General features: G+C 43.6%; 1 protein-coding gene and 1 long non-coding RNA gene across 5 annotated transcripts in view; one reads left to right on the top strand and one right to left on the bottom strand.

The window, feature by feature from the left end:
- LIMS1 (LIM zinc finger domain containing 1) overlaps positions 1–21,852 on the top strand; it is a 78,240-nt gene that overhangs the window by 39,214 nt on the left and 17,174 nt on the right. For 2 of the 4 annotated variants that reach the window (XM_065655922.1, XM_065656011.1), the window contains exons 1-2: positions 16,896–17,241; positions 19,550–19,709. In XM_065655922.1, coding sequence (XP_065511994.1) covers positions 17,060–17,241; positions 19,550–19,709 — 342 coding nt within the window. In that variant the 5' untranslated portion in view covers positions 16,896–17,059. Of the gene's footprint in view, positions 1–16,894; positions 17,242–19,549; positions 19,710–21,852 lie in introns of those variants that run through there. The other 2 variants (XM_065656094.1, XM_065656181.1) reach the window with 2 other exon arrangements.
- On the bottom strand, positions 11,040–15,211 carry LOC136002995 (uncharacterized). The gene is made up of 4 exons (XR_010608024.1): positions 14,958–15,211; positions 13,431–14,878; positions 12,395–12,475; positions 11,040–11,173 (listed from the first exon to the last, which is right to left on the bottom strand). It is a non-coding gene; the product is annotated as an uncharacterized LOC136002995 (long non-coding RNA).

Genomic DNA, 21,852 nt, shown 5'->3' on the forward strand with positions numbered 1-21,852 from the left:
CTGGTTTGGATTTTGTCGTGTAGCAAGCTTTTAGCTTGTCCCCAAGTCCTCCAAGAAAGTCTTTCCCAAATCATCTTAGACCCCTATTGGAGTTTGCTGAAGAAACCTGTGAAATAATGATGCTGTGGAGCTGACTCCCAGGTCTATTTTACAAAACTAACCATCTTGCCCTCCTTTATACTGAAATGGATTTGATCTCAACAACAAACAATGTGTTTTTGTGTCTGGACTTCTGTATTCCTTAAATTTATGTGCTCTGTCTGGTGGTGTTGATTTTAAATTTTAGTAATACAGGTTCAGTGCAGCTCTGGTTTCCAAGTACATTTTAGTAAAAGCCATTGTCCCATTGGCTGTCCAAGTACGGGGGCTGTTCGTGCAGATGAACATGGATTTTAATGTGATGTACTTCGCACTAGCACAATTTGCAGCAAAGTGGGTGAAGATTTGTCCTTTAGTTTTTGATAGACTTGTGGCATGGTTAATACAGAAGTATTCCATATACACTCAAGAGACTTCTACTGTAGTGAATTAAAATTTCTGAACAAATTTGTAGGTAATAGTTCTATTTCGTTAATTTAGAGGGAGCTTTTTCACAGCAAAAAAATCTGCTCTGTCTTCACTTTTTGGATTCTCTAAAATTGTTTGGGCAAAGATAAATAATTGGTAGACTGATATTTAAAGCACAGTAAAAGCTGTTGGTAACGTATAGAAGCCGCTGTGCTATGAGCATCTGATGTCTTCTGTCCTTAACTCCGCTTGTAACAACATTAACTTTTCATTGAATCGCTGATTGACTGACTGTGGGGAACTGGCATTTAATTATGTTTAAGCTTATCCTGCTGCATATTGAGAAACAATTTAAAATACTTTAAACTGGAATGCAGCGTGTTTAGGCAAATATTGTGACTGTTCTCTCTTTTATTTTCTGAGGACAGGAGCTCAGTTATGTAGCTCTTGTTGACATTTCAGTGTATGCAACCTTCTAACATCGCATAAATCACGTTGAATTTCTCGAACCATTATCTGTTTGGCACATTATGTGACTTCTTTTCCAAACTAATTTATGTTATTTTTCCATTGTGCTATGTTTTATATTATATGTTGATGACATTCCAGACTGAAGCACATTGATAGTATTATATAAAACTACTGTGCTTGTGTTCAGTCTGGTAATCCTGACAAAATTGGTGTCAAGTGATATAGCCAGTTTTACATACGTTACGCTTTTCTCTATTACAGGCATTCGCTAATGCTCTTTTGTATGTAATCCTCTACAAAATAAACACTTCAATAATGAACTATGAAATTCATATGACATAGAACTTGTTTCCTATCCTAGTCAAAACAGTCCTTGCAAATTGTTAGATTTCTTATCTTTCATTAAATGAAAGTTCACTTAAAAACACACACCCTCTGAAACTCTCAACATAGAAGTAAAAATTCTGAATTTTTTGTTTATATATGCCATGGATAATGTTAAAGAAGTTGTAAAAATATTACAGAAAGTGGTAAGCTTTTCTGAAGCCTCGTTTTAAGTTGAAACGAAGAGTTTTATTACTAAAACATTACTAAGTGAAATGAGATGCAGAGCTCGCAAGTCCCTCCTGGCCACCTTCCTGTCTTACAGGAAACCTCGAGCACTTTCATTCCTGTTTTACAATTACACCGGACCCTCCATCACTGCAAAATGTGACAAATAGTTACGGTGGTTATGTTTTGATGGCTGAGAGTGGGGAGAAAAATATATCGTGGTTTTCTTCTGATTCTCAAGATTTGTGGAAAAGAGCAATGTCTGAGCAGCACAGTGCTGTTGTGGTTCCAAAAGAGCATTTTATCTGAAGTTGCTTTGCTGCACTCTTTGGTGCATTAATCTCCCTATCGGAGTTTCCTCACAAGCTTGGGTAACTCCGAATTTTCCTAGCGCTTGTGACTTTCTTTTCATCATAAATTATAGCGGGAAAGAGTTAACAGCAGATTGCAGGCCTGCAAAATTTTTAGCTGACTGCAGCAGGCGATGGGGAGAGCGCGGGGCAGAGTGGCTCCCGCCGTCGGGGCGGCCGGACTTGGAAGGAAAGCTGGAGGGAAGCCGGTGAGCGTGTCCTTTAGGCATCCCCTAGGTGTGATCGAGTGATAAAGGAAATGCGGTGCCCTTCGGGAGGGTGTGTACCTATGAGAAAACAGGAAGGCGAGCGGCGGCCGCCTGCCCGCCCTGCCCGCCGAGGTGGGTCGCTGGGGCGGGTGCAGGTGTGCCGACACGCCGCGCCGCCGCTTCTCGCCAGGCATCTTGGCAGGCGTGCTGCTCCTGGGCGGCAACATCTGGAAGAGGCGAGAGCAGGGCGGGGTGGGGGGGGGGAGAGAAACCCAACCCAAAGCCAAAACAGTACCCCCCCATCCCGCCGCCACACACACACCCCTCCTTAAACCAACGCTTCAGGTAGAGAAATATGACGGCCTTGCAGCTGAAAGAGTTGTCACATTCGGGTCTGTACAGGAGGAGAAGGGATCGCCCCGATAGCCTGGGACTGGCCGGGTCGCACGATGAGAAGCTGAGGTGAGTGCGAATTTGACGGGTACTGCTGGGGCTCTGCTTGCTTTGGTGGTGTTAGCAAACAAAATGCAAGCGCGGCTCGGGAAAGGCACTGCAAAGCACGTGCATCGGGAAGCAGTCCTGAAGCACTACGGAAAAAAAAACCCAAAGGAGGAATAACAGGAGCTGTACGGTCACCTCGTGGGTTTTGGCGATTGTATGACTCCCTTCCCTGGCTCTGGGAAGGGCAAACGTTACCCAGTGGTTACTTCTGCATCCCCGACAACTTTGCTGGGTATGGTTTGAAGTCAGGCTTGGGTCACCCAGACTCTGGGGGTTGTTCTGCTCCTCGGGGGTCTTGGCGCAGCCCCTTCCCTGTCCTGGTTTAGTGGCGGAGGGGCTGGGGCAGCTCCTGGGCTCTGGCTTTCTTCATGGGGGGGCTCTTTGTTGCGGAAAGGGCTTTAGACAAAAGAATGCAGCAAGACCACTTAGCCTGACCTTACCCAGGAAGGGTGACCAAAAATCAGAAAGCCATTTAATGTCCCGCGTTATCTTCCTGATGCTGTGCGCCTTTTGAAAGAGCAACAACAAATTTTCAAAAAGCTGCTGTTTGGAGCAGGGAGATTAAAGAATTCTTTGTAACCTGACTAAGAGCAGACACCAAAAATAAAGTAAAAATGCAAAGGTTTCTTCCTAACTGTGCTTGGTGTGAAAGCAATCTGTTCCCACTTCAAGCTCCCCAGAAAAGAATCCTTGTGTAAATGCAAACAAAAGCCTCGGTGGAGAGGAAGTACTTCCTATCTCCTGATGCCTGTTCTCTGGTTGTATTTTTAGATTCTTTTTCAGTGTTGGTGGTGGTCGTGCATCAGGTTGGAGTGCTGTGTGATTTAAAGGCTTTTTGTTAACTGCGCTTTTGTTATCTGAGTTAGCAATTTCAGAAGGATGAGTATCCAGATTTGGGGGATTTACCCTTTTGTTATAACTAAGCACCTTAATTAAAAATTATTGTGGCAAATTGTCTGGTTGTAACCTACTGAGATTATTTGCTATGAGATATCAGAAATATTGGATCGATTCTAGGAATGTGTTAATTCGTGGGTCTGATATGCGTGGTTGGTATCTATTTATAGTATTAATTCTGAATCGATTTCCTAGATGGATTTCTAGTAGCATTAGCAGCATATATTCATATGACTATAGATAAAATAATAATTAGTAGAGTAAGAGATATGCAGAGTTTCTTGACTTTTTGTGTTTAATTTCTTTTATACAAAACTAGCAATGAGGAAGAATAGATCTTTTAGGGATGAGAAAGCTGCTTTTAAAATCATATACATAAAAATGAGTGCTAGCGCTCTACAGCTGTATTGCTGGTTCTCGTATTTATATGCACGTCCAAGATGGGAATGAGATCCTTTATGGGCTGGGTGGGGGGAAGGGGTTGTCTGGATCAGTATAAGTGTAGGCGTTTTGATCCTTTTCTGAGCCTCTTCCAGTTAAAGACGATAAATATGAGAAACAGGGGTCGGTCTTGAGAAATAAAATCCAAGTTGGAGGAAACAGCAAATCAGGAGACTTAGGCATCAGTTTAGGTCAGGGTATTGGAGATACAAGAAGGCGAACAGAGCAAGGTGAGATGGTGCTCCTAGAGCAGGGAGACAACTCATACCTAAATAGAAAGCTTCTCTTGTATTTGCTGATAGCTTAAGCTGGTTCTTATTCAAACTAAACCTTGCTCCTTCCTAACCCATTTTGTGATATTTCAGTGTGTTGCCAGGCAGCCTTATTTGTCATTTTTACTGCATTCTCTATGACAAAAGGCTATGGCATTGTAAATACAAAATAATGACATAAAAACAGGGCAAAGGTCAATCACGAGCGAATAGAAAAAGTCCTTTAGACCTTTTCTAAAACTGGAAACTTCTAGCTTATTTCATGTGCTCTCCCTGGTGACACTTAGGTGCCTGTCCTTAGCAGATACTTCCAGAGTATCTAGAGTGCCCAAGACAGACAAGAGGTTTCTTTCATGTCTGCTAAATATAGCTTGCTATCCTCCATGGCTTTGCAATGCCCTCCTGTAGTTTCTCCAGTTCTTTGTTCTAGTGCCTTTGTATTTCATTTTACATACATATTAATCCACGTGTTAAAATAATATCAGCCCTCGAGGAACAGTTCACAGAAAGCTGCTTTCTTGGTTCAAGTACCGTATTTTTCTAATCCTGGGCCAAATTGTACCCTACATGCCAATGTCCTCAAGGTATCCTGTGAGAATTTCTGCATTTAAAGAAATAGAAATGAAAATCACCCTTTGTTAAAGTCATATACAATACTTGCCAGTTTTCGTTTTACAGCCTTCTGCATCTTACCCCAGTATAGATTTCTCTCTCCTGCCCTTTTTGCGGCCCATGTCTCCTTTAGTAGCGGTTTCCTGGGATCCAGGCTGGGCTGTTCCTTTGCTAAGGCACAAAACAGCAGTAAGTCAGCCAGCAGACAGCCATTCACACCCTTTCGCCTTGCTGCAGGGTGTCTTGGATGGCCTCTGCACTGCTGCAAGCGCCACTGTAATTGCGGCTCCAGGGTCCGGCCATCGCAGCAGGACCCGGACGCTGCTCCGTAGGACAGGGGCTTGTGCGTCTGCAAACTGCAGTGGAGATACTGCCAACTGTTGGCAGTGTCAGCACTGCAAAGCAGCTTGAAATCCCACCTTTGCTCTTTCCTGGGAAGGTCAGTGTCATTTGTACTTAAAACACCTGAGATTACTAATAATTAGGGCACTGTGAAGCAATGTACTGGAACTCCTAAAAGTGTGCAGAGCATATATTTATCATATAATGCATCACATACATTTTATTTTCCAGGAACCAACATTTATTGAAACAATTCTCTTTCCAGTCTAAAGTAATTTCCTCTGATGTAGCTTCATGATAGGTCATGTGCCATGGGACTCTGAGCTCCACAACAGGAAGGTGAGCTTTAGCTTCTGCATCTGTCTCCAGTGATGTCACTTCACCCGGAGGTTTGACCCACATCATTGTATTCCAGATCTGCTATTCAGTTTATGATGAATTAGTCTCCACACACATTTCCCTCAGTCTTTTGTAGGAAAGACCGTATGAATATAGTCTGGCTCTTTCCTTTAAGTTTCATAGCTTGTCATATTTCTATTTGCAGTAGAAGCTCCTAAATAAATGTTTAAATATAACAAGAGTGTCTCCAAACACCTCTTGCTCTAGCAAGTAGGTGCCAGGTTGTCTTGAGGGGGATCTCATCTCACGCAGCTGTGAGTATCTGCAGGGCCTAATTTGCAAGCAGCAGGGCTTACTTTAGTGCATGGTTTTGCTCATTTTGCCCATCCAGGCACTGTGATTCATTGTCCTCCTGCAGACGGAGTTCAACACCTTGCCGTTCACCCACTGCCCTGCTGTGGTTTATGGACTGGTTCTTGGGGCTAGCTCCAGATCTGCCCCAGCTGCTTCCGTGTTGCAGGTGGTATGGTACGGTGACTGAGCAGCTGAAGCTGTCCCACTGGCAGTGGTGAGGACCTGAGAGGGCTCGGAAGGGCCACCAGAGCCCATCCAGTTGAGGAGAGTAAGGGTGTTTCAAGTGAAGCCACCCGCAGCTGTAAATAGCAAGCCCTAGGCTCAACTGAGATCAGGACTGGGGTGGGAGGGTAGGAGTCAAGCCCCTCTTTTAGAAACCCAACGTAGGATGAATGATTTGCAGTCCATGGAAGCCTCTCTCATCCCCTGCACACCACCTCCTCCTGTGTAAGCCATGCACAGGTGATCCCACCAGCTGCGGTGAGGTGAGAGGAGTCCCAGCCCTTGTCCTGACAGCACAGCACATTGGTGGGGATGGGATATTCAGCTTCTTTTTCCACCTCTCTGACTTAATGTATCACTTAACAAACCCCATAACCTCTCTGGCAGCCTTTTAATCTGCTGCTGTAGATGTTACTGGTGCTTTACTGGCCTTATAGGGAGCTGGAGCCTGCCTGCCCCATGTAAAAGGTGGTCTGGATAGCTCATCTTTTCTTGAGCTTGCACAGTACAAAACTGTGCTTGGTCTAGACCTCCGCCGGGGTAGGGATGCTGAATGCAGTCCTCTCTTCCCCTGCTTGAGCTGGGCTTACCAATGCATAAACTACACAGGAAGCTTCCCAGGTGCAGGGCTCAACGTATGGGGGCTGCCCGGCACCTTCTTCTGGCCCCATCTGCAGCAGATGCAGCAGCCATTGAACTAAATGCAACCTGAGAAATGTGCTTTTCAGAATGGAGGGGAAGACTTGTTCTTTACCAGCTGTATTGATTTGGTGGGGAAAAAAAAATGACATCTCTCATAAATCTTGTCTTGCCTTGTCTTAAGAAATGGCATGTAAAAAATTCTGAACGGTATGCTGAGCTATTCTTTGTTGCTTTTCTCAGCAAACAGGATGCAAAGGAAATTGTATGCATACATTTTTGATTAATCATTAGGAGTCACTTAACAGTAGCAGTACGCTTACTATTTTTGCTCTTTCCTCTTCTCATCCCATGGCCTTTGTAAAAATAGAATGACTCCTCTAAAAAAATTGATACTATTAATTTCCGAAGATCAGCACAAGGTACTGGGAAAAGCAGGGACAATTCTCTTTTTTTTGACAATTACACTTAAAGTGAATTTGATCATTGTTGTCCATAGCTCTCTTTTCTAAGTTCGTATGCGTTCAAATGCAATTAAAAATGTAAACAACTTTTGAAGAGGTTAGTCTCAGGTTTTTACCAAACAGTAAATTGCAGCATTTGCAACAAATAATCATTGGCAAGCTTCAGTCAGTGGCTGTCAGTTACTCAGATAGTTCACTGCTCTGTTCTCCTATGCAGAAATCACCCTAGATGTTTTCCACATTAATGGCTTTAAAGATCTGCCTTTCTTTTGCTCTTTGCTGCTGAAGCTGGTGGGTACATCTGCATGAGTAGGTGCAGGCAGTCTTCTGCTGGGTCCCCCCAGGCTCCCACCTGCCTCTGCACACTGACTCCAGGCTGGAAGGCATGTGGATGCGCCCCAAAATTTCATGCACAAAGGCTCCCTCAAAGATGAAATAGATGACACAAGCACATCCTTATGTCCCTCTGGGCCTTGAGGGGAGAGGCTCTGCACAACAAAGCTTGTAGGTGAGTATAAAAGGAAACTAATGAATAAAATCCCTCAAACATCGGCAGTGCGGTAGGCCTGAGTGCCTCTCTTTCTTTATGAGACAGAGCATTTGGGAGTTGTGCGAGGTCACAGGTCTCCTCAGCCTGCCATCAAAAACCCACGTGTAGCAGCCAGCCAAGGTGTGCAGCTGTTTCCAGCTGCACGTCCCCCCTGAAGATCTCCTGCTCTACCTATTGGGGAGAGAAGAAGATGCTGGTCAGGGACTGCCTGAGGAACCAGGGACCCTGCTGAACTTTCAGAGGGCAGGGAAAGGAAGAAAGGAAAGATCCGTCTGCACCTGGAAGCTTTCTTAAATTTGTTTTCCACTGGTAATGTTTCTTAACAGCATTACAAATGTTAATATTTATATAGCTGCTTTCTGTAAGTATAGGTTTCACTTGCTCACGGTGCCAGTGTCAGCAGGTAAAGCAGTAATTATTCAATACATTGGTAAAAAGGACACTAATTTATTAAACCAGGAAGAGCTTGAAAATAAATGTTAAGCCACAAAAAATTACACTTCTTCATTTGTTGTGGTTAGAAACTCTGCTGGAATAGTAGAGAGTTGGGATCTAGAAATACTCATTTGAATCAAATATTTGGGAACTCTTGATTAAAAAACACTTTGGCTCATCGTCTAGCTGCTGTAATTGAAGAAGGATTTCTCTGTGTAAATGTAACACTGAATTAGTATTATTAATTATAGCAACTTCGAGCCAGGAAAAATATGCTTCATGGTTATATTTTAATATTGTGATACTTAGAATTTCCTTTGAGCCTTAGTCTGAGGTATCCAAATGACTAGAGGCTTTACTTTTCATTTGTGCTGTACTTTTCGTTGCCCGAGGGGTTAAAATAACTCATGAGGAGCACACCCTTTTTTCCTTACCTCCTCTCTCACCCCTTGTCTCCTGCATTGCATAACAACTCCTAAGCGATTTTCTTTGACGTGCTCACCCTGACTGTCACCTCCCCTGACTGCAAATGGCCCGAGGTGGCTGCTTGTGTAACAGAAACCCAAGCAATTACTGCTGTTCCTGTTACACTTGCCTCATTGTAATAATCTCTGATTTCAGTAAATTGTTTAGCTTCAATGATTACAGCAATTAGGATTTTCATTGCTTTTTCTTACAGGATAAGCTGGCTAAGGATAAATCGTAGGGATTTTTTCTTGCTTTCATGTGTTTCGATAACACCTCATGAGAGGTGTTCTCTACAGAAAATGTGCTGTGATTGCTCATTATTCTTTTTTATAATTAAGTTTTCCTTTGAATGCAATCTGTCACACTGAAGTGAATTTACACACAGCAATATTCTGCAGAGGAGAGAAAAATTAAATTCTCTCAGTGTCGCCACTTAATAAAAATTACCAACTTGCAGGCATCAGGAAGAACAAACTTAAAGGCTGTAAGTTTGGGTTCCCTTCCTCTTTATTTTGTTTTTCTGTGGTCTATGAGCTGTTCGGGGAAATGCAAAGCTAACAGACATGGTGTTCTCGAGAGGACCATGAGCTTTTTACATGATGCTCTCCAGACATGGGAACAGCTCCAGCTTGCCAAGTATGTTGCCTCTGATGGTGACCAAAAGCTGATGCCTGGGGAGGGAGGCAGAAGGAAAGAGCGGACCTTTTATGGGATTTCCCTTGGTAGTAGTCCCAGCTCCCTGCCAGCTGTGGCTCAGGGACTTCTACAGGATTTGTGACATTCAGTGTTTTTCCCTTTGGTTAATTCCTCTGGTCTCACCTCACACCCAGGAATCTCAGGGCATTTCCTAAACATGAGTGACGCTCCGAGTTTCCACATGTGTTATCAAATGCCATCATGCACATGGTTATGGGTTCTTTTTTTGTTTGTTTGTTTGTTTGCTTTGTCATAGGGGTTTTGGGCGTTGTTCAGTTTTCAGCTTTGTATCTGCCAGCTTTGAAGAGACTTCTGATTTTAGGTAGTTCCTGGTAGCATTCTGCAATGATAGTTTCATATATAACAGTTTTTGGAAAGCACTGCTCAGCTTTGCCAGCAGATTTTAAGTCATCCTGTGATGCATCTTTATGTATCAACAAGATGAAGTTTCATAACCTTTTGGAGCCTTTTGTCCAACAAGAGAGGTTTGGGTTATGACTTTTGTGACATATTTCCCTGTAGCTTTTCTGCTTCTTCTATCTGCTCTAATGGCCATGATAGAGCAAGAAGAAAATTAATTAAAAGCTATTAGCCATTAATCTCAAAGGAAGTAACATATTGACAGACACAGCTAGCAGTACCTGGCAGCGTTTTTCAGCTATGCCTTTTTAAATGAAGGATTCAAAAGGTTCAAGCTGGTCCAGCAAGAAATGAACAGACAAATGTGAAGTGGATGTGAAATGGCCTTTGTCTTTTCAAGCATGTTAGATCCATGCATGCCAATGTCTTCATAGATCTTGATCCTGAGTCGAGTCTATCTTTTGAACTCTGTTTCTTTGCAGCTATTGGAAAAATGTTACCTGCTTAGGGTCATGACTCAAAACTGCCCTGGCTGGTCCCCTTCTTGTTCCGGTATGGAAAATTTGCATTGAAAGCTGTTTGTCTCCCTTTATGTTTGGCTTTTCAGTTATTGTTTTTACGTTTCTCCTTGCTGATTACAGAAACTGAAGCATAAACTACGTTTCTGATATATTAAAAAAACTGCGTCTTATATATATATCATATATATTTAAAGGACATGATAGCAGTGCTGCTTCAGGCCGGGATAGCTCCATGAGTTACCAGGTTGCAGGTCATGAATTTTGAAGTGTACAAGTAATTGCTTAGTTGTAAACTACATTCCTTTCTGAAGCTAATCTTTGGATTATACCTACATTCTCCGTGGTATGTAGCAAAGGGGAAGGAGGTTTGGCACAAAATCCCATTGTCTTCGCTTTTCCCTTCGCTTCTGTTCTACCAAGCAAATAACCTGCGCTGCTTCTTCAAATAATCCCAGCAAAATACACTGTTGTGAGGAGTAGCGTCTACATCTTCCCTCACAAGTCTTATAATATATATTATAACCATTCCCTCGTGCTTTGCTCATTCAGGATGTCAGTTGTTGGGGTGGAAACCCTTACTTTTAAAACCACCTTGCAATAGTTACTAAAGCCTTCAGTGTGGAAAATGTGTAGAAGTCTTGCTTTGCACTGCTACTGAAATTCATTCGTGCTTACTTGACAGGTCTGCTACTAGTATTGAAGAGCTCATAAATATAAATTACAAGATGAAGACCTTCAGTTTGTATTACCCCAAATGTTAAGATGACCATAATGAAGTATGAAAGCAATGCTATTTTGTATTAGCTTTATTTGTCAACAACGTTACTCATGCTCGACTCTTAGGAACGTAAATTGCTTCTGGTTATTCTCTTTCAGCTGCTGAATATTGGGGCCATTATTTAATTCTGTGATGTTAACTGCAGATGGCTCAGCTGTCTCCCATCCTCTGCTGGTTTTAAAGCTCAGTGATGCTGCAGTGAATGTGGGAAATAAAAAATGTGAAACTGAAACTGAGGATGACTAATAATTACAATTTAACCTCTGTGTGAGAGAAGAGCAACAGCTGAGGGGATGTTTTCTCTACCACATTCTACCTTCTGCCCAAAACAAATTAATTCAAGATATGAAAAACTTTGCACTTCCTCATATAAAGTAGAATAACAAACTTAATGAAGGTGAAGAATGGTTTGAGAGGCTGTGTTGCTGGAGGTGTAAATTAATAGTAATGTTCGAGAGGAGACATGTGGAAGTGATGTGCTGGTTAGTAAAGCTAAAGGTCAGTTCTCAGCGTAGTATCTCCAGCGGAGACATTACTATAATAAGGATGTCGCTACGAGAAGGGAAGCTTGGTGTTGGAGTTATCTCTGCCCTACAAGGAACGGCATGGACGTAATGGAAGTCTCTCCTGGTAGCCGGAGTGTTATGTTGAGTCATGGTATTAATTATAGCTACTGGATGAAATGCTTAGATCACGGTGTTCGGCTTGTGTAAACATTGGTTCGAGCTAGTGTGGGCAAATGGTTAAGGCAGAAGCAAAGGCTGGCATTTGCCTTCTCACTAAGGATTTGGTGAAGGATTTTTGGTGAATTTCAGTGACAGATGACATGAACTGAATATTGGTGCTAGGAAACTGTGGCTCTGAAGAGAAATATGGTAGTGCAGCATTTTAGAATCATAGAATAATTTAGATTGGAAAAGATCTTTAAGATCATCGAGTCCAACTGTTAACCTACCACTGCCAAGTCCCACTAAACCATCTCCCTAAGCACCACATCTGCACGTCTTTTAAACCCCTCCAGGGATGGTGACTCAACCACTTCCCTGGGCAGCCTGTTCCAATGCCTGACAACCCTTTCTGTGAATCAATTCCTTCTAATATCCAATCTAAATCTCTCCTGGTGCAATTTGAAGCTGTTTCCTCTTGTTCTCCTGCTTGCTGCTTGCGAGAAGAGACCAACCCCCTCCATGCTACAACCTCCTCTCAGGTGGTTGCAGACAGCAATCAGGTCTCCCCTCAGCCTCCTTTTCTCCAGGCTGAACAGCCCCAGTTCCCTCAGCTGCTCCTCATCAGACTTGTGCTCCAGACCCCTCACCAGCTTTGTTGCCCTTCTCTGAACTCACTCCAGCACCTCAGTGTCTTTCTTGTAGTGAGGGGCCCAAAACTGAACACAGAATTCGAGGTGCAGCCTCACCAGTGCTGAGTACAGGGGGATGATCACTTCTCTAGTCCTGCTGGCCACACTATTTCTGATACAAGCCAGGATGCGATTTTCCTGAAATGTCAGAAAATACGAAGGTCAACCTCATACATTTTTACATATTTGAACTTTAAATCTGTTTCTTAAGCAACGGATAAGGAACACACATACACTTAGTTGTAATTTGCTAACAAGTGCCTTTTGGTAATTTGGTAATGTTTGTAACCAGCAGGCAGAAAATACAACATTTTTTGAAATATTACTTACAACAGGAACCTGCTATAGTTAAATATTGCTCTCTCTTTCTACAAATTCTGTCAGACTGATTTTTCACTGTGCTTGTATGGCTGATAAAATGTTGTGTGGGAAAGTGCTGCTTACCTGTTTATTCCAGTTATATTCATTTCCTTATGGAGAGATGGAATGTGAACCTTCTCTGCAGAGACCGAAGCATTTTTTGGACATGTTTATACTAGAATAAATTTATATTGAAGTATATGCAACAGCTAGAGTTGCCTTTTTGTTTGCCCTGTTTAAACTCCCACCACATAAGTTTATTCATGCTTTTTGTGGCAAAGACTAAAGAATGAAACTTCTAGGAGCACTCAGAATTCACTTGATTTTTATTGCAGTGGTTTCAAGATGGTTTTCCATACTTTTTAATAAGAAACAGAAGTTAGACCAGTGCTAGGCGCGTGTGAAAATCCTACCTGTAATGAGCATTTTTATGATTGAAAATATTTATATCTTCTTTCAAATTGCCTCAAGAGATCAGCTTAACACAGAAAGTATTGTATTGCTTAAGAGATAAACAATTGCAGCAACCAGAACCCGAGTGTTTTTCATTTCAATTAAAAAGATGCAAAAGGTCAATCACTGCTTTAAAAGGTTGGTGCAGAAATCAGTGCAGGGCACTGCAAATCCACACATATTTTGCAGCAAAACTGCTGTCGCAGTTGTTCTGTGTTTTGTGTGCGAGGGCCATTGCGTAGCATCTGTTTTAATATAATTAAAATGAAATCAGCCTTACCTATGCGGGAAGGGATGCACTGTGAATACTTATTCCCCTGCTGCATAACCCGACAGGGCTCATGGCTTTCTGACAGCGCCAGTGACGCAGTGACATTTCACGGTGGCACGAGTAGGTTGCCAAGCAGCAGCTGCTTTTGCCAAGCACCTTGTTTGGAGCCGTGACTGCTCGGCACGTCTATTTGTGGCAGGGAGCAGAGCGCTCAGCGCGGCTTGCCGGCCACTGAGCCTTCTCTGTAAGAGTCCCCGTCTGCCTCGGGCAGCCAGATTTGAAAGGTCTCCAGAGAATCACAGAATCAGAGAATAGTTTGGGTTGGAAGGGACCTTCAAAGGCGGTCTAGTCCAACCCCCCTGCAATAAGCAGGGACATCTGCAACTAGATCAGGTTGCTCAGAGCCCCGTCCAGCCTGGCCTGGAATGTTTGCAGGGATGGAAAAGCAGCGTGTGAGTGGGGCAGTGGTTGTCCGTCAGCGATGACAAAGCAGTGCGGCTGTTTTCGCTGCTGTTTTCCGAAGCCCTTCTCTGTAGCTACAGTGGGACCCTTCCCTTCCCCTCTTCTGCTGTTTCCTTTAGCACCTTCCCCGCCATCAGCTTTGGCTTCTGATACATCATCAGTGTGCCAGGAAGAGCCTCTCTGCCTCCTTCCTTCCTACGTACCTTTTCCAACAAAATCCTGAACTTCTCACTTTTCTCCTTGTGACTGCTTCCTTAACAGCAGGCTGGTAGGTTTTGTCCCAGATCCCAGGGAATGCCCTTGGGAAGCTGATGCTGCAAATCAACAACCCTTCTACACACTTCTCACTCTCCGTGGATGGCTTCACCTCAGAGTAACATAGAATTCCCTAAGGAAAATGCTGTGTATTTTTAACAGCATATTTCAGATCTTGGCAGCACGCTTCCAGCACAATGACAGAAAAGAGAAAGATGGCCAGCCGCTGTGAATTTGTGGACTACCAAACCTTCACAGTAGAAACTATGTTTTGCTTCAGTAGCAGAAAAGCCCTTTTTAAACTCCTGGCGAGCTCCTTTTTTGCTTAATGGAAAACAAGTCGGGAGTAATTCCGCCAGCAGCAACGGCAATAGGCCTCGAGAACCAGGAAGCTTCTACTTACTGCGCATATGGAGTCTCAATACCTTTTAGGACTGCTTCTTGAAAAAAGCTAGGAAGATTAAAACAGACTTTTTGGATGGAAATCTTATTGCACTGACTTGCTTTGCTACAGCCACGCAGAAGACTGTGCAGTGGCAAGCTGAAGAAGCAAGCAATATTTTCCTGTCGACCTCAGAAGATGCAAGGCAGCACAAGTGGCTTCCAGCCACCTTGGTAGTCTGTGGATTTCAGATTACTGCAAGGACTGAAGTAGTCCACTGGGAGAAACAAAGTCTTGAGGGCTCCCTGAATCTCAGCAGCAGCAGCAGCAGCAGCCTCCTGGGAGAATCGCCTGTGATCTGGGACAACATACAAGAAAACAACTGAGGAGATGGTCAGTGATGACAGGAAGAGACAGACTGCCTTGCTATTTCTTACCTTAGTGGCTTGGTGTACCTGCACTAATCCTGGATGAATCAGCATGGTTAGTCCACTGCAGTCACTCTCCCTGGAAAAGCTCAGCATTTGACCTGTGCAGAAAATGTTGGGAAGCAGCATGGAGAAGAGCCGGCATCACTACTGCATCTCCATTAGCAACCAGCACTCATTTTCATCACTCCAGCAGATGCAGAAACCTTTTCTTCCAGTGCTGTTTCCTGCTATTAGCCATGTTCTGGCAAGTTCATTGTGGCCTAGGGCTACAACCAGAGCATTGCTTGATCTGGAGCTTGCTCCGTGACAGATAAAAATAGGGCTTGAGCTCCAGCCAAGCCATGTCAGTGGTAAGGGTGCAGCTTCTGTAGCCTGTTACAGCTTGTAACTCCTGGTAGCTCTGGTGCAGAATGGATAATGATAATCACACCTATAGACAGGTAGATGAGCAGGGTCATGCTGCCTGGGTCCCACCTACTGTGATGTCCTGTGGCTCAGGGTAATATCTTGCATAGAAGTTACTTCCTGATGACAGGAGGTGAAGGAAAGACGCCTGACCAAACCCATCCCAGAAATTTGGCAGCAGCAGCAGAGATGTAGTGCTGTGTTGGCCAGGCTGTGAGAAGATGGCTACGTGCGAGCCCAGGCCTGCATAGAGTGGGGTGTGGGCTGCTGTACGCTTACTGAGCAAGCTGTCCCAGCTAGTGGTGAGAGATATGACCCAAAACCATCATAAACATAGTACCTCTGCAGTACGTCCTAGGAAGGCGAAGGCATATTAAAAAGTAGTGGCCCTGACCTGACTTTCTGTCGTGTTGTCATCTTCTAGTCTTCATTTCTGCTGTTGCTCCCTCTCCTCTTGTTTGTCTCCTTCCTGTCCTCCTCTACCTTCTCATGCCCCCTCGCAGATGAGCAGATTCTTCAGATGCCAAGGCACCGTGTGTCATGAGCACAGAGTGGATGCGGTTCTGTGGTTCAATTGATTGCTGACAAGGCTGAGTCAGTTCAACACAAGGGATAGTTACTCAGAGCAGCTTCTCCAAACCCTGCTTTGTCCGGAGTTACGAGTTGCTGGAAGCCTAGTACCCCACGTCTGCTGCAAGCTCTGTGCTTCAAGCAGGGAGAGCTTGCAGGAGTGTAATTATTGGCTGCAGATCTGCAGCTAATCCACCTTGCCTTCCTTCGTAAGCGGTGCACAACAGGTTTTTAAAAATAAAATATAACCATTAAATAATTGCAAAATTAGGAGGGCAATCTGTGGTGAAGGAATGATTAATTTTATTCTTTCTGCCTGATTTTGCTCTCTCAGTTCCCTAATATTCACAATAAATTTCTTCAGTAAGTGTTCTTAAATTAGATAATTGTTTTAAATGCAGCACGTCACTGGAAATCGAGCTTCATTTATCCTCCTTCATATATTGCCCATCACAGTATACCTGGCAGTTCGGTTAACGGCCTGTGAAGCACCACAGAAACCAAACTATCCATCTGTACCTTTGCCTTTTCTGAAGTGCTGACAAGAATATGCCTATAGATAAATTCAGCACATATGACTCAGAAGACACAAGTGGAACAGGAAAGGCCATTTTCACAATGTAATTAATATACTGTAGCATGAAAGCAATATTTACCTAATGACAGAAGGCTTCGCACTTTCCACTGCTGCTTTGCCCATGATCAAATATTATTGGAATCCACCTCCACCCCCAGCAGAAGGTAGCTGAGGACAAGTTTGGTGGTGATGGTGTTTGCTCACGTAGGTGACCAGCACCTCAGCTCTCCTGGGCGGCTTCCGTCAGCAGCCGACAGCAAAGCCCCTCTCCAGCATCCGAGTGCACACGAGGGCCTGGCAGGGGAATGTGCAGCTCCGCTGGCAGCCAGCGTCAGTAAATCACAGCGTGACGGGCTCACAGCCCCGCCGCCGAGCTTTTAACTTGAAGCTCTAGCAGGGCGCTGAGTAGCTCCGGCTGCATGACACGGAGCTGTGAAAGTAAATCACTTCGCTGGGAACAAGGGCAAGGCCAGCAGATTGTTTTGCAGGCTGTGCCTACAGCTTCTTTGCAGTATAAGCATAGAATATATACACCCGGGAAAGCAATTAGAGAGAGATGGACTTTCAGCGCAGAGCTTACCCTTACCCCATCCCGGAGGATGAAGAGGTTGCACACAAGGTCGCTCCCGATGCCTACAACTCTGCAGGAAACGAAGGCGAGAAACCGGTGTCAAAATTGCAACGTAGGCACAGTGACATAAAACTCTACAAAGAGTTTTGTGACTTTTATGCAAGATTGTAAGTTCATTCTGTTCGGCTTTGGGGTATAACTATGGTGACATTATTGGTGTATTGTACGTTTGTACTTTATTATTATCTGAGCTGCAGGCTGGCTGTGCAAGCTGTTCTCTAATGCAGCCTTTGCCACGATTCTGCTTGATACTTTGCCAGTTGTAACCGTCAACTAAAATGTGAGCTGTTGCTTTAAACTTCATAATTAATTGCATCAGAAATTTTTATCAGCAGTTGAAGCGGGGTTGTGATTTGTCAAGTAGTCTCTCTGACTTTATGTTGTTTGCCTACTGTTTTGGGCAAACCAATAAACTGCTTCACTAATGCAGAAGTATTACGTACATCTCTGTGTCTACATATACATTTCAAATCAAAGTAAAGTACTTTCGCACACTGAGAAGGAAAGCTTTATGCTTTCATTTGGTTTTGAACTTTGTTTCATATTTTGCTTGGAGTATAATTTGTGTCTGACAGCTCTTAATGTTGAATAATTTTTTAAGTTTAACATCCTTAGTACCCGAGAACTGCTGAGGTGATGATGAGCATCCTAATTTCTGTTGTGATTGTTCTTCATTTAGATTGATAAAGAGGATGGGTGAAGTGATGGAGGTTTTCCCCCACAGAAAGCTTACAGAATCCGTGGAGAACATTGGCAAGCTTTATAGTTAGCCACAGTTCATACGTATAATCACTGCAGTTCATCTGTAGGCTTGTCTGTTATGTATGGGTTGGTATGGGATAGACCATTCTCCATCTGATCTCCTTGTGAAATTTGCTCGCTTGTTGTTCCACTGAGAGGGCGATAAACATTTGGATAGCAGTTACTGTTTTCCTTTTCTGCAAAGATCTCTAGAGAGAGGGGAAAAAAAAAGGCCAGCTAATAATAACTGGTCAGATGTGACCTCGCCTAGGGCTCTCCTGTGAGACAGTGTTAAGAAATAGACAAAGCACATTCCTTTTGAAACACGTGCCAGGTGTTTGCTTGCTCCCTCGAATGCCGTGCAAGGAATGAATTCAGTTCCTGTTGAACCTGGTGGGAGCCAAGAGGTCTCACCCCTTGGAGGGAAAGGCAGTGTGAAGGAGCATCTTGCAGAGGACTAAGGGCTCTGCATTTACAGATACAGCATGATATCTATTTCAAAATGTGTACATGCATGCATATGTGTTTAAAATGTCAGTTGTTTAATAAGCTTCCAGGTAGATGTTTGAGTCAGTGGTTTTGCCAGCTGTGGTCAGATTGTAATGAAACTAGACCATTACCCTGTATTTGCTCTCTGCTATCAAATGGTACTAGGGCAGAGAGGTGAACCTGAAATGCATAGCTTTGAGAGTCTAGATCTGAGTAAGAAAATGCTTGCAAAGGAAAAATCAAGTGAGCCTTTTTCTGGCCTTAATTAATTGAAACACAGCTGTACTGTGTGCTGTAGATGTAGGCAAGATCCTAGTGAAGTAGCTAATTCCTCTGATATTTTGCAGCTACTGTGCTGTCATTTTATGGTCACGTGCCTTTGAGAAGCAACCAAGGTTGCAATTTGAGTAATTTTTGCGTTCCTGGCATGGGGTCGCCAGCTTGTGTTGGCCTCTGTGTGTGGGTCACAGTGGGGCAGCCAGAGCATCCCAAACGTCTCGCTTAGCCCCCCTGGACCAACACCGGCACCCTGTGAGCTGACCTCCCTAACAAACCAACCAAAAATCCCAGGGCTTCAAACTAAATTTGTAAAATGACTTCAAGCTATGTGAAGCTTTTAGAAGGAATAATTGTTTACGTGCTCTGGTTTTCAGTAATATCTGCCAGACTAGATACTGTACACTCATTCACATTGCTTATTTAGAACTTTTGAACCAGTGCTGTTATATACATTTTAGAATTAGGAATTATTTTGGAATTATCATTTATGCTTTCCTATGTGATGCCAGTCCTCAGTTATTGTTAATATTTGTACTTGTTTGCTGTAATTCTAATCTATTTTGTCATTTTTAAAGTACTTCTTTGAATTGCCTGCCTTTTCTCATCATAAAAAGCCTGAAAATGTATCTTTAGTAATGATGTTTCTGTTTGTTTTTTTGAATTAGTATTTGAGTGCATTGTGGGGATTTTGTTTCTAAAGAGTTTGTGAGCAGGGGGAAATGGCACTTTTATTTCTGAGGGGATGCCACAAGTCATTAAGTCCATTGAAAAACTTCTGTTGAGCAACCTAGCGTTAGGCTGATGCAGCTGGCTTCGAGGAAAAAAGAAAAATAATAAAGACCCACAACCAGTGTTGTTGCCTATTGGGCTAATTTTGTTTCTGTTTCCTTTTTTTTTTTATGACAGCAACATGGCGAATGCACTTGCAAACGCCATCTGCGAGCGCTGCAGAGGTGGCTTTGCCCCTGCTGAGAAAATCGTCAACAGCAACGGCGAGCTGTACCACGAGCAGTGCTTCGTCTGCGCCCAGTGCTTCCAGCAGTTCCCCGAAGGGCTCTTCTACGAGGTGAGTCCTTGTCTCACCCCCAGCCTCTGCCTCGTGCCTTCCTTCTCATACAAGAAGTAACTACAGGCTGGTTCGACAGCTTAGGAAGTCCTGTGGAAAGACCAGGGCTCTGAAAGGATGTGCCCAACAGAGGGAGAAAAAAGCAGAAATGTTTCTGTGCCAATTTGGAGGACATCATTGGTGAGGCCACACCTCAAATTCTGTGTTCAGTTTTGGGCCCCCCACTACAAGAAAGACATTGAGGTGCTGGAGTGAGTTCAGAGAAGGGCAACAAAGCTGGTGAGAGGTCTGGAGCACAAGTCTGATGAGGAGCGGCTGAGGGAGCTGGGGCTGTTCAGCCTGGAGAAAAGGAGGCTGAGGGGAGACCTGATCGCTGTCTGCAACCACCTGAAAGGAGGCTGTAGCATGGAGGGGGTTGGTCTCTTCTCCCAAGTAACAAGTGACAGGACAAGAGGAAATGGCCTCAAATTGCATCGGGGTGGTTTAGATTGGATATTAGGAAAAATTTCTTCCCGGAAAGAGTTGTCAGGCATTGGAACAGGCTGCCCAAGGAAGTGGTGAAGTCACTATCCCTGGAGGTGTTTAAAAGATACATAGATATAGTTCTTAGGGACATGGTTTAGTGCCAGAGTTAGGTTAATGGTTGGACTTGGTGATCTTGATGGTCTCTTCCAACCAAAATGATTCTACGATTCTGTATCCTTATTTAAATGTGTAGCCTTATGTTATCGAAAGCAAGAAAAGAGCTGCTCGAGATTTCTCTCTCAGTGCAGACTTCTTCCCCTGAAGCCTGTGAAGACAACCTATATATCACACCAGAAGTGTACAGAGGAAGCATACTTCTTAGAGGAGAACAGTCATCTAGAAGGAAACCCCAGCATCCTGTGGTCCATCGGAGGTTTGTTGCTGAGTTGAGCGAGGCCAGCATGGCATGTGAAAAGTTGCTGAGGGAGGTGATCAGTAAGTCAGCATGCCGAGATCAAGGTGTGCGGAGAGCCCAAACCAGACGGGGCCTATGTAGGGTCAACTCTAGGTTTAACAAACTGGAGCATTCAAAATTAGCTGTTCTTACACTCTTTCTAGGGTTAAAACCCTCTCTCACTTGTATTTCTCAGCCCCAGGAAGGTTGCCCTCAGCTTAGATGGGTATTTTGATATTGGCATAATTTTCTTTTGCCTGTCGTGGGGATTCAGGATGTGGCTCAGCTATCTCAAGTACAAAGTGGCTTTAGTGAAAGCTTCAGACTGGTTCATAAAATATGAAGTGACTGGTATAAGGAAGGGTAGATGATGTGAGACAGGGAATTATAGTCTGAGAGATAAGATCCTGCTCCAGTAGCTTGCAGTCCAACCTACAGTAGCAGTTACAGGATTTATGTCATGCTGTGATCTGGAAAGGAAGGTAAGCAAGTATATAAAAAGCACAGTGCTGTGCTCTCATGTACTGTGTGCCATCCTTCTGGCAAGAGCACAGCAGTTTATCTTCCACAGTAGTATTTCTGATTTTACAGAACCATGTCGATGAGGAGAGGCTGAGGGAGGAGTGTGGACTGGAAAAGAGATGGCAAAGGGGATTCCTGGGGTTTGCTTTCTCGCATCTTGTTTGAGGATCAGAAGACTTTTCAGTGCTGTAGGGATAGTGTTGCACAAATTGTGGTAAATGAGCCACTAGTGTTCCCTAAGGCATCAAAAGGTGAGCTGCAAGGCAATAGCAATTAAAAAGAAACAAAACAGAACACCCTCTATATACTTACACATTACATTACAATTGTTAATGTATACTGAGCTGCTGCCGTCTTACAGCTGTGGTGAGGAGTCCTGATGTGTTAAGACCCGAGGCAAATGTAAAGTAATGCAAATGTTTTAAAACTAAAATGTTTGTAACTATATTAATAAAATTGTCTTAAAACAATAAAATGTAGTTTCTTTACATAACAAGTACTTTATTCATCCTTTTTCTGACTCAAAAAGCAGTGGGATGATCCAGGGACCTCTTTCAGAAAGTTGAATGGTCCTTTATTTAAGATAAAATTTTGAGAAATCCTGCACTGGGCAGCCTGTATCTCCTAGCTCAGGTGTGTCAAACTAATTTTCATTTTATAAATGTAGGAGTACTTACTTTTATACAGTCTTAAAATTGCATT

The sequence above is a fragment of the Caloenas nicobarica genome, chromosome 1 (genome assembly GCF_036013445.1).
Source record: "Caloenas nicobarica isolate bCalNic1 chromosome 1, bCalNic1.hap1, whole genome shotgun sequence".
Lineage (NCBI taxonomy): Eukaryota > Metazoa > Chordata > Aves > Columbiformes > Columbidae > Caloenas > Caloenas nicobarica.